Here is a 13,174-nt window from a genome sequence, read left to right as displayed (position 1 = left end):
TGTGATGGGACTGTCATTCTTGTTAGTGTCTCAGCTCCAATGCAATTCTTTGTTTAGGCACACTGTTTCCCTCCCCCACCCCCCACCTGTTTTGGGCCAGTATTTTTTTTAACCTAATAGCTTTGCTATAATTTCCTTAAGCAAGCAACACACAGTCTATTGAATATTCACTGCTTAATATCTTATTCTCACACTGTTTCTCTCTGTAATTAACTAAATGTTTTAGAAATTAATCAAAACCTTTCTTATTTATATATTTATTTACTGTTAGAATCTTAAACTTATCATTTCACCTAAGAATACCTTTCACTGTGTATTCTTTTTTTTTGTTGTTTCTTTTTATTTATTTTATTTTTTTATTTTTTGCTGGACTGAGATGAAGAACTCTGTTTATTTGCACCTATTTGTACTCATCTAAAAAAGTACAAAATAAACAAAAACTTGCAAACTTCTAGAAATAATGAGCTGAGTTTAGGATTTATGTTTTTATTTCTAGAAGTTTATGTTTTTTATTTCACTGTGTATTCTTAAATGTACTTTTGTTATAAAAAAAGAGAAAGATTTTTACAGATGTATTTATTCATTATCAGCATATTTCAAGTTTTACACACACAAACCCCTACTTACCTCAAATCAGGCTTTAACTCCTTTAGGTAGAAGACTCAACTAATGAGATCAAGGTTATGGGCCAGAACTCAAAGTAGATTTGTTTGTCCCATTGCCAAATATTACTCTTGAAATAAACTGTTTAGCGAATGTGTATCTTTTGTTAAAAAGTAGCTTTAAAGAATATAGATAACTTACTGTAAATACATTGCCAATATTAGAAAACATTCATAACACAATTGGATGGGTCATTACCTTAAGATGGTTCTGATGGCTACAACTTATATCTTCTGAAAAATCTTTTAATTATTACTGCATGTTAGGCAATGATACTTGGAAATCAAATTTATATTTTGTAGTTAAATATTATAATCATACAAAAAGGTATCAGAATTACCTTATAGTAATAATTTCCCCTGGATTTGCCCTTATGAGCCAGCTACAGTTGATTTTGGCAGGATACTCAGAAGGCCAGCCCGGACTTGTGATTATACCACTTTGTGCTCGAATTTGTTCTGGAGTCTCTCCACAAGCTGGAAGATACCCAAAGCAATCTTAGCTAATTATTATACTTTAGAACACACCATTAAGTAAATTAGCATTTATTTTTAAAAAACAACACTTCAGATATCAAATCACACACAGTAAGATGTGGTATTATCAAATGTCTATTATTTCAGTGTGGTATTTTAATTTCTTCCTTTTTTAAAGAAAAGAACCTTATCCTAATTAAGTACATGTTTTGGGTAGATTAAGAAGTTTTTAAGTTCTATCATTCAAAAGTCAGGATTACTGTATTTAGTCATACAGATCAATTGATCCAGTCATCTATCTTCTTTCAAATATATTTTTGTTTTCTTTATTATAAATTACCTAAAGTTCAATTTACTGAAATACTATGTTTTGATTCTTAGGACCATTTTGCTGCTCTTAGGGCAATTTAAATAAACATAATCATATTCTGGATTTTTTGTTAGTAGATGATTGGATAAAGACAGCAAAGCATTTAAAATTACTGCAAAGTACTTCTTTGATTTATTCCATTAATACCCCAAACTTTATTACAGGATCATGAATGATTCCTAAATGATTAGAAGAACACAATTTTGAAACAATGTTTTAAAATATCACAATGTGATTTGATATCTGAATATCATAGAAAAAAACATGCGTGTAAAATAATTAAAGTAATGGCAATACTTTCTCAGGTCACTCTCGTTGAATTGTCTTGAACTCACATTATACAGTTAACATTTTACCTATATAGAATTTAGCTGATAATCTGACAACTTATTCTCTCAACTAAAAATAGTCACTAAGCTAAAAACAAAAATAACACAGATCTATGTTGAAATCTTTAGCAGAATCTCAAATCCTGCAACCTCTTATTTAATACAGTTTCAACAAATTAGACTATCTGAGTTTTGAAGTAACAACAGTTATAAAAGCAGCAAACGAGAAGTGGGGAAGAGTAGCTGACAGGGGTACATACAGAGTTATCAGAAGTGCTGGGATAATTTCAGAAAAATAATCAAAACTGTATATTGAACTTAAAAATCATACTGTACTCAAAATATGAACATACCTGCCTAACTTCCAAATGGTAAGAAAAAGCTGTTATATCAGAAAATTAGTTAATTAATTCATATTCATGCCTATAAGAGTTTCTGATTCTGTGTAAATGAATCAAAGACAAGTACCTGAACTCATACTTTTTGAGTCCTGCTGTTACATTGAGAGTCAAGTAATCCAATTTATAGATAGCCAAATATCCTATCACAACTGTAAACTGAAGAAAATGGCTTTTTTTTGTAATAGTGTTATATAGTCTAATCAATTAAGGAGAAGAATACTAGGAAACATACTATGTAATTTAAAAAAACTTTATCCATAATGACTGAAACAAAGTAAGCTCTATTGATTTAATCAGTCAATCTTTATTCCAGTAGAATAAGTAGTTCTCTGAAGAAAACAGGCAATCAAGGCTTTAAAAGTGTATTATACTGCAGGAAAAAATGTTCAGGCTGAAAAGGGGTCTACTCAGGAATTAGGATATATTATCAAAAAGATCCCATTTTGGGGCTGGGGCTGGGGCTTAGTGGTAACACACTTGCCTGGCATGTGTGAGGCACTGGGTTCAATTCTCAGCACCACATATAAATAAATAAAAATAAAGGTCTATCAAAAACTAAAAAAAAAAAAAAAAGTTAAAAAAAGATCCCATTTTAAATCATTTTCAGAACATGGAGATTCATGGCACAGAATATACAATCTATCAAGTGCTTAGCACTCATTACCCAGGCACAAAGTTTCCAGAGTTTTGTTGTTGTTACTTCTATTGTTTCAGTAAGAGTAAATTTCCCTTAGAAGAACACTTTTAATTTTAATGAATACTGTTTTAAAAAATGACTAAATTTCTCTGAATGTAATTTTATGTCATAAGCTTATTAATAACAAAGTGCCAGTTTTGCTTCCACTTTGTTGAGTTATCACCACAATAATTTAATAAAAATTCTTAAAGTCAAATATAAGACCTTCTTTTTCATGATCTCTTACAAAGCATTCTGCATTAGTATACTAAATTAATTCTTAAGTTTATGAAGATATGAATAAATATGCAAATAAACAGGCAAAGGGCTGGGGATATAGCTCAGTGAAAGAGAACTTGCCTAGCAAGATCAAGACCGTGGGTACAATCCTTAGTACTGGAAACAAACAAAAACAAATAAACAGGCAAAAAAAAAAAGTATGGATAATTATTTCCCTAGGTATGGGCAATTATTCATTTTCATTAACAGATTAATTTACATTAAAGTGAATAATACAATTCTGAGTTAAGTTACATTTAATTTAGAATTATAATACCACACTGGCATAAAAGTACTCACATTCTTATTAGCTGATTTAACATTTTCATATAGCCAAAACTAGGTGGGAGTATTTTGTGACAAAGCAGAAACCTACTAACCTTCTTACAAAATATATACTAATTACAGGGAAAAACTAGAAAGAATTTTGTTAGCTTTTGTTCTATTAGGTTTTAAGAAAAAATTTCTAAATACATGAGAAACCCATAGGTGGTGCTCTTACACCAAAAACTAATTACTCAAAAATACAGGTAAATATTTTACTTTCACACAACTGCACAAGAATAGGATATACCATCATAAATAATGGTTAAGATTCACTACTTTATATTTCTAGTTCCATGTGTTCTTTTATTAAAACTATTTTAAAATATTAATAATTTCCCTGATAAAAAAGTCAGCTTTTCCCTGAATTTGTTATGAATATATACATTGCCTTAGTTTTGCACATTTGTAACATGACTGAATTTGGCATTTTGTTCAATGACTTTTTAAAAAGGTATTTTTTGATACATAAAAACTTTTTTTACATATTAGTAGGACACCATGTAATGTTTTGATATATGTATACACTGCAAAATGTTTAAATCAAGTTAAACAAACCATGTTCTCAAATATTTTTCATTTCTTTATAGTAAACCAGTGGCTTTTTAATCAACACATTTCTGCAACTACAATATAGAGGTATGCATATAAATATGCTCTAGCACAACCATAACTTATTCTCTTCTGTATCTAAGAAAAAGTAAGTTCAATTGCTAAAAGAAAACATTAAAAAGTTTTTACTCTCCCTTTTGGGTTAAGAGTTTGCCTGTATATACTGGTAGATGTAGAATCACAAGAGCTAAATGCTGTCTGTTTCACTTGCTACTCAGTGGCTTTGCCACAGTGTAAACTACCAAAACTTATTGGATCTTAGTTTCTTCAATGTTAAAAATAAGGAGTTACTATTTTAATATAGCCCCCAATCATGTACCTCTTTCCCTCCTCATCATTATGTATTTTCACTTTATTTCCAAAAGCTCATCAGGAGGCACCAATACACTTCTCATTTCCTCATTTTGCATTTTGTGTCTGACCCACTGAAATCAACTACCAATTCTTACCCTATTTCCAAAGAAACCAGATAGCAGCAAAGGCCACCCTAACCTCATCACCAAATCCAAAGGGCCCTCAGTCGCTAAGGTATTTGATCTTTCTAGGGCATTCAACACTGACTTTCTGTTGATACTGGATACTACCTGGCTGACAACATGTCATGTCATTTGGTCCTACTCCTGACTGCTCTATGCTACTCTAGCACTACATCCTCCTCTCAGCCAACTCCTGACATGGTGGTAATCACGGTTTCTTCCCAAGCCCTCTCCTCTTTTCATTTCTGATAGAACACCTTGTCTACACCTACAATTTCAACTGTAATCTACAGGTAATGGGCTTAAAATCTCTAACCCAGAGACTGCAAAAGTCAAATGACCACTAGACATTCATTCCAACCTCAAATTCAGCATGATGAGAACTGTGTATTTCCTAAAACCTTCTTTCATTCTGTATTCTGAATCTTCACTGTCTTATGCATCATTTAGCTGAGAAAATAGGCAGTTAAGTTAAAAAAAAAAAAAAGTAAGAAGGAAATTTACTTTAAGAATACCACAGGCATTCTCCACATTTTAAGGACAGGAACTAAAACCTCAAAATAACAAAATCTGGAGACTTCAAAGTCAGAAACCGAGCTTGATTTTCCCCACCTCTTAAAGAGACTCAAGGACCCCGGTCCTCTATTTTTTTTCCCATTATTTCAGTGCATTATAGTTGACCATCTAATCCCAACTCATCATCATACTTTTGCTACAGCACCTAACTTCAGTTGTAATTTTATTTTTTCTTAGTTTATTATGACTATACATTTGTTAATCATTTTATCTTTTTTTTTTTTCCAAAAGCAGGGGCAGGCTGGTTAGGCTGATCAGATAGATGGAGCTTCTGAACAAAGATGGAGCCTGTGCCTGCTTTATTTATACTGGGAAACATCAAAGGCCTTCCACAGAATGTTCTTCACCAAAATAGGATAAAGGTGGGCTGTTTAGTTCCTAACGGGATACACCCATCTCTCTTTTTTATTTCATCTATTTTTTAAAAAAATTGAAGTGGCTTACTGTGATCAATTTGATAAAACTAAAGCTTCCATTTCCTCACTTATCAATAGGGATTAAAACACTACCAGCACAGAGGATATTGAAAGATTAAAATTATTTTTGTAAAGGACTATAATACACTATTTGGATTACAGCAAAATGTCAATAAATAATATCAAATGATCTGCCAAAAGAGATTGGTAGCTAGTCACTAAGGCTGGGTTTGGGATCCATGGGAAAGAGGGAAGTGATTATTTAATACATGTTGGTCACCATTATGCTCTAGAAAGAATAAAAAATTATGCTATGATTGACTCATTTAAAGATGGGTTAGGACATGTAATCACAAAACTTGGGGAAATAATTTCTTTTTTGTTTTAAACTAAAATGTTTATATGGCTTTGCTGGGTTGAATTTCAAACCTTTCTAGATTTTGACAATAACTTCCAATTTATGTTACTATTAACCTGACCTTCTTTTACCTACATTCATTCTATCCATGTCTTCTCTACTGCTAATACATAATTATTTTAGCTATGGTCTGGTTAATTCTTCAACAAGAATTAGTTTATATGTAATTGGCAAACAGAGGAATCTTGTCAGTATAAACCAAAATTATATAGGTTTTTATTCCCAGCATGCTAATGATTTGAAATAGCCAGAGCTAGGAGTTTTCATAGTTAAAAAAAAATACAAAAACCCTACCTAAGTGCCTGCCTCATTGCAAGAAGTGGCTACTTTATTGGCTTAGGAATTGCTTGTCTTTCTTCTATATGGGCAGCTGTAAGCACAGATGGAGACATGAAGACATTATTCCATATGAAAACAAAACAAAACACCTTACTGATATAGAATGTCTGAATTACGTTTTTTGTTTTGAGTTGATTGTATGAGTCTCTGTTAAAAGTAAACATATTTAAAAGGAAGCATGAACCAGAGCACACACAACTGCAGAATGGATTAATTCTAGGTATAAATGTCTGTGAATCTTATTTTGTTACTGCTGTGTTTGAAAAGTTAAGAGCTGTTTAAATGATCTGTGTTAACACTACTTTTCTCAAACGCCCTGTCATCTTAATGATGATTTTGCAAAACATAAGGCTTCCAGGAACACATGTCATGTCAGAAATGACTGTTTTTAGTCTGTGTTCATTTTGCTTCCTTAATACATCTCTTATTTACCAGTACCAAGTATGTGTTCTTGGAACAGACACATCTCAAAAAAGTCTATTTAATTGATTTTGGTCAGTATTTTCAGATAGAAACAAAAATTTAAGCATTTTAGATGATGATATATATCTACACTTTTTATATAAATTTCCTATTAGCTTCAGAAAGAAACCCTCCAAATAAGAGGTTGTAAATGTTCATTAAAATGACAGCAACCATGGGCTGGGGATGTGGCTCAAGCGGTAGCGTGCTTGCCTGGCATGCGTGCGGCCCGGGTTCGATCCTCAGCACCACATACAAACAAAGATGTTGTGTCCGCCGAGAACTAAAAAATAAATATTAAACATTCTCTCTCACTCTCTCTTTTAAAAAAAAAAATGACAGCAACCTTCAACTTGGACAGAATCTTCTTTGTAGGCATGGTGATTACATTATCTGATTAACGGCTCCCAAAAGCTTTTTTATTTAATTGATAGTGAATCTAGTGTGTAGGACCTCTGGGATCCAAACTAGGAGACAGTGACATTATTACAATGTTAGTGGCTAAGTTACACTAAAGACTATTCTAAATATATGCTGTTTTTATTTATTGTGTACAGTGTAAATTAAAGAAGACTGAGTTTACTGAAGAATAAAACAGGTAGAGATTCTTTGATGGATTTCTTAGTAAGATTTTGATAATAGTTTCTGGTTTTAAAATACAAAGGTCTCATAAAATATTTAGAAAACAGTGTAAAACAAATGGATCAAGAAATATTCAAGACTTATACATGTTTATAACAGTTCAATAATTCCACAGTAAAGTATGGAACTATGGTTTTAAAACTAGATTAATATATCATGCCTATTTTTCACAGCAATCATTAAAAAAACTGGAAGTGTTCAAATGACCTATTAAGTGCAAACATGAGAGGAGAGGATCACTTCAAAATACTGTCAAATAAACTGCCCTTCAATTTGAGATTTCATAGTTTTTAAAGGCTCCCCCAGAAAAAAATAAATAAGTAGGCAAAGAAATCTATGATTACAGCTGAACTACTTGTAAAGAAAAAGTACAATTTCCTGTTCAAAAGATGAAAAACTGGGTTTCTTTTCAAAACTGACAAGGGTTGACACTTTATGATGAAAAGCAGAGACTAAAAGTGACATGAAATCTGTGTGCCTTTGGTTTTAATAAATCACAAAGCTGAAATACAAGTAAAAATCAGCTTTGCTCACTGACCACCTAACTTCATAAGGCAAATGCGAAGGGCAGAAAAGCAGTAAATCGAGTGCATATTTTCCTGAAAAATCACAGTTTTATTACAATGATGCATGATGATTAATTGAATCCAAAAAATACTTAATAGTATAAGAGCACACAAGACAACATAGTATAGTACTAAATGATAAAACGCAGCAAGCAATTTTAAATAAAATGTCACATGTAAAGTTAAACATGTGGTATTATCAAACAGAAAAAAAAGCTTACCAAAAAAATTTAATTACGTAAGTACAGAATAGGGAGGGTTATTCTTGACTATGAACAAAGGATTTCTTTTATAGAACAGAAGTAGATATAGCTAGAGTAAAGAGGCACATTCCAAGCTAGTTAGAAAAATTTAATGACCCAATTCCACAGAAACTAGTGAAACCAAGGAGGACTTAACTACGAAAAGTAGAGATGTGATCCAAATAAATTTACAAAGATTACTTTGCAGTATTATAACCTGTGGGAAGAGAAACTCGTGAGGCAGAGATTAGCTAAAAAGAAAATATAGAAGCTCCTGTTTTTAAAGAATTTTACTTTACAAAAATTTTACCATGGAGTTAAAAAAAAATGCTCACTCTGCTCATAAGCAAAGAACAGCACTGACAGGTTATGGTGGTCATTTTCATTTGGCCATCTTAATTTTTCAGAGTTTAGAATATTATCAATATTATTAACTTCATAATTGCTAATGAATACAAAAGCAATCCCAGTTGTTTGAAATATTAGTAAGAAGGGAAAAAATATCACCTCTGAAAAAATTCGTAGGCAAATGGTGACTACCGAATGGTCACACGGGTTGAGAATAAGGTGAATCACACAATGCATGGAAAGTACTGTGCCCATGAGAACAACACAAAGCACTAAAACATGGAAAAATCATAATGTATTTGAATGATTAGAATGAAAATCAAATACCTACTGACCCACTGTTAACTTAGAATTAATTACATTAGCGGTTTGAAAACTTAACAGGTATGGCAGAAAGTGCTGAGGATGAGATTTCTGTTGCAAGTTAAAAGTTTATGGTTCATAAGTTCAAGACTTGTGAATATCATCAAAGTGAGAGTAGTTAAGGCTGTAGATTCCATGACTGATGATAATGTTAAAAATGAGCTGACATTTCTGAGTTCTTTCTTTCTTGTCAGGTACTTCCTTGCTCATGTCTTTTCTCATTTCTTCTTATCATTATCATCTCTATTTAACAGATGGAAAAATTGGAGGAACAGAGAAATAAGTAATTTTTCTAAGGTCACAAAAAAGCTAGTGTCATAGCTGGGAATCTGGGCACAAGGCTGCAAAAACTATACCCTTAACAAGTGAGGCACATGCCTAACCACTAAGGAGCTCCCTATGATGCATGGAATTATTGTGTGCAGTGAAGGGCATGGAGCAGAGCTGCTCTAAAGAATTTCAATAAAAATAAAAGTGATCTATATTTAAAAAAAATCTATTGGTCCTATATTAACCTGAAGAGAAGTGATATGTAGAATCTACAATTAAAAAAGAAAAAGGGTATACACAGCAGCTTCCAAAGACTGTTTCCTATTTGATAAAAATCTACTTAGGGACGGTAGGCATTACAAAAGTGCTTCCTATGCTTTTGGGACTGAAAAAAGACTTTATGAACAGCATCTGTTACAGTTCTACTCTTGAATATTCCCCAAAGGTTCATGTGTTAAAAGCCTGGTCACTGGCCTGTGGCACTACTGGAAGGTAGTGGAATCTTTAGGAGGTGGGGCCTAGTAGAAGAAAATTAGGTTATTAGGGATGTGCCCTTGAAGGGGATATTGGGACCCTAACCCTTCCTTCTCTTTCATTATGTTTCCCAGACACTTTGAGGAAAGTCATTTTCTCCACTGTGCGCTTTTGCCATGATGCACTTACTGCCTCACTTCAGTCTCAAAGCAACAGAGTCAAGTGACAACAGACTGAAACCATGAGCCAAAATAAATCTTTCTTCATCAGTTGATTAACTCATTTTTTTTGATCAATGGAAAGCTAACACAGCATCCTAGAACCTACATTCAATGATAGAATGTACATGTAACTAATTATGAGCAAGATGCTCATAGTTCAAACTAGAATAGCAATAAAGGGGACTAACGGGTGGCTAAGAAAGTTTTTTTTTTTTTTAAAGAGACATGAATAAAATAGGGGAAAACAGGTAGCATTCTCAAATATGTTAATATGAGATGAACAGTTTGAAAAGCAAGCATGTTGAATGTAGTCTACAGCCTACAGAAAACACAGAGAAGTGACCAACTGAGTACTGGTATCTAAAAAGATGAACTAAGTATCATTGCAGCCTTTTGTCAGAACGTCATTGTAAGACAAGTAAGCCTTGTAAACTGAGCAGGAAACATAAAAAGTTAAAGCTAGGAAGAAAAGACTTCAGTTTGTTTGTTTGAACTCTCCCTCCGTCCCTTCCTCCCTTCTTCCAGTACTGGGGATTGAATCCAGGGCCTTGTACAAGGTAAGCAAGAGTTCCATGACTGAGCTACATCCCCAACCCTAAATAACTTCAGTTTGAAAATCCTCTTCTTTCAACTTGACTGGGTTTGTTGTCCATATTAGTGTCTTGATTTATCTGACCATTGTTATTCTATATTCCTTAAATGAGTTTTCTGACCATGTGATACCTGAGCAGAGCTCTGTCATAACAGAAATGCTACATCACCAACACACGGAGAACAGAAAAGAGTTTGAAGGGACAGAGATTGGACATGAGTAGAAGTCAGAGGGCTGCAGTATAGCCAAGTGGTAGAACCTCTGCCTAGCATCCAGGAAATTTCCAGCACCATAAGCAAAAACAAAAATAAAAACAAAACCACAAAAACCTGAACTCTTCCCTTTATGGAAATCATCACTAGCATTGTAACAGCAATATTTACTAGTCTGAGATGGAAAAACTTTTAATTTTTAATTATCTGTTATATAGTAATAATTAATACAACAAAAATATATAAAGTAATAATTAATACAACAAAAAAGATATTAATCTATTATTCCCACTCAGGACTCTTATTCTCTCAAACCAATTACTAGAAATCACACATTCCTATAGCAAGTAGGAAATCCTACATCCAGATGTTTATAATATACATGCATATCCTCTGTATTAGTACAGACACTTAAGGATGAATGCAACAATATAATCATTCCTATTATTCTAAATGACTACTTTTAAGGACTAAAATATTTTACTTGGCCTTTAGCTTCAATCAAGGCAGGTAATTCTTTTTTTTTTTTTTAAGGTCATTATGTGCCCAACACACAAAACTAAAAGGTCAAATGGCAATGAAACAAAACATAAAGTCAGAGGAGGCACAAAATATAAAGAGAGGAGGAGGAAAAAAAAATAAAACAGTACCACAGCACAATCTAATGAGAGCAAAGAAAGTGAATATATCTACCCTAAAAAGAAACTATCTAACCATTCACCCCAAAATTCCTAAGTAGTAAAGATAATATTGAATTTTGCTAGCAAAGCATAAGCTAAGTGATAAACAGGAAGGATTCATCCTTTTTATGATCCTTTTTTACAGGCATAAGAGGGCCTCCCCAACAAGGGCATACAAACTATTGATATAGTTCTGAATTTTATAATTTATTCATCCCATAAGACTAAAATGCTAAGCATGCTACTGCTTTTATTTTCTGAATGGGAAAAACTACTAATTTTTGAAGTTTACTGTGACTCTTGCTAGAAGCACAAAAGAGGTAAAGCAAATATCAATATGTGAGCAAACAAACTGGTCTTGGAACTCATGACTTTCTAAGCCATCTCTGTTGGTTTTAGTATATTCACATCTTCTAGGAGTGTTCCAGCCATTGCATTCTTTGTCAAGGACTATACCCAGAAATAAATATACTACAGAGAGTGTGTTTACATGAGGAAAAAGGAAAATCACCATCTGCTTTGTTCTGAATACTATATTTCTATTACTAAAGTTCATGTTCAAACTGGCTTCTTAATTATATTGGGGCAATAGTAGTTACCTGAAATCCAAAGTTCAGTTTGCTCATCAGCAGATTTAGTCCATTTTCTGCTACTATAACAAAATAACTAACTTATAAAGAGAAAAAGGTTTATTTTAACTTCTCATAGTTCTGCAGATTTCAGTCTATGATCTGTTGGCCCCTTGTTTTGGGATTACGGCCAGGCAGCACATCATGGTAGGAGGCTGTGATATAGTAAAAATGCTCACCTTAACAGGAGCCATGGTGCAAAGAGAGAAAGAGAAAGGGACTGGAATCCAATAATCTCCCTTGAGGGTATGCCTCCAATGACTCAAAGAACTCCCACCAGCCCTCATCTCTTGAAGGCTACACCACTTCCTATGCACTATCCTGAGGACCAGGTCTTTAACACAAGGACCTTTGAGGCACTTTTTATCTAAACTATAGTAGCTATTAAGTGACTATTTTTTGTACAACAGATGCAAAATACTTCCAACTCAAATTCATGCCTTAGCAAAATTACATATAGCTAATATACAACACACTTTGAAGAATTGTGTTTAAAGTGGTAGAGTGGAAAGGAAAATATTAAACAACTTAGGTTTATGCCTTTACTGTGTCTGGCCCACTCAGTGGAATGAATGCACACATCAAGAACAATTTAACTTTCACCATGTAGCATCACACAAGCTGTCAGAATACAACCTGCTTTGTCTACAGTCCAGGTACTCATATGTACCCTTCTAATACTGAGTCTATTTACTGTCATTTTAATAACATAAAAGTACATATAGTTTGTTAAAAATATAATTGTTCAATAAATACTTGCTAACATAATAAACATTGATTATGGAATAAAATGTTTCCCATAAAATATATTATTGTATAGTAAAAGATTGTAAGATTAAACTATATAGTATATAATATGAAAATTATAATACTACTACTGAATTCCTTTCTAAAACTTGAAGGGAGCCAAAAGCTAAAGTGTTTCATGAATAAACTCTCTGAAGGTAGGTCACGACTTAAAAAATTAATTGCATCCTATACTAAATGTGTGTGTATGTGTGTGTGTGTTAAATGAACTGTCTTGTATTCACCACTTCCTAAAATGAAGGAGAGTTTCTTGGGTTCACACTAAGTTCTACCTTTGTATTGTGAAATCCTAAAAACCTTAATGGATTATC

The 13,174-nt window shown here is 32.9% G+C and overlaps 1 protein-coding gene across 2 annotated transcripts in view; it reads right to left on the bottom strand.

Moving 5' to 3' along the window:
* Nucleotides 1-13,174, bottom strand: part of Lrp12 (LDL receptor related protein 12) — an 87,289-nt gene that overhangs the window by 16,863 nt on the left and 57,252 nt on the right. For both annotated transcript variants that reach the window (XM_026384554.2, XM_026384555.2), the window contains one exon: nt 1,004-1,139. In XM_026384554.2, coding sequence (XP_026240339.1) covers nt 1,004-1,139 — 136 coding nt within the window. The remainder of the gene's footprint in view (nt 1-1,003; nt 1,140-13,174) is intronic.

This window comes from Urocitellus parryii, chromosome 7, assembly GCF_045843805.1.
Source record: "Urocitellus parryii isolate mUroPar1 chromosome 7, mUroPar1.hap1, whole genome shotgun sequence".
Taxonomy (NCBI): domain Eukaryota; kingdom Metazoa; phylum Chordata; class Mammalia; order Rodentia; family Sciuridae; genus Urocitellus; species Urocitellus parryii.
This window is presented reverse-complemented; position numbering and strand designations above follow the sequence as displayed.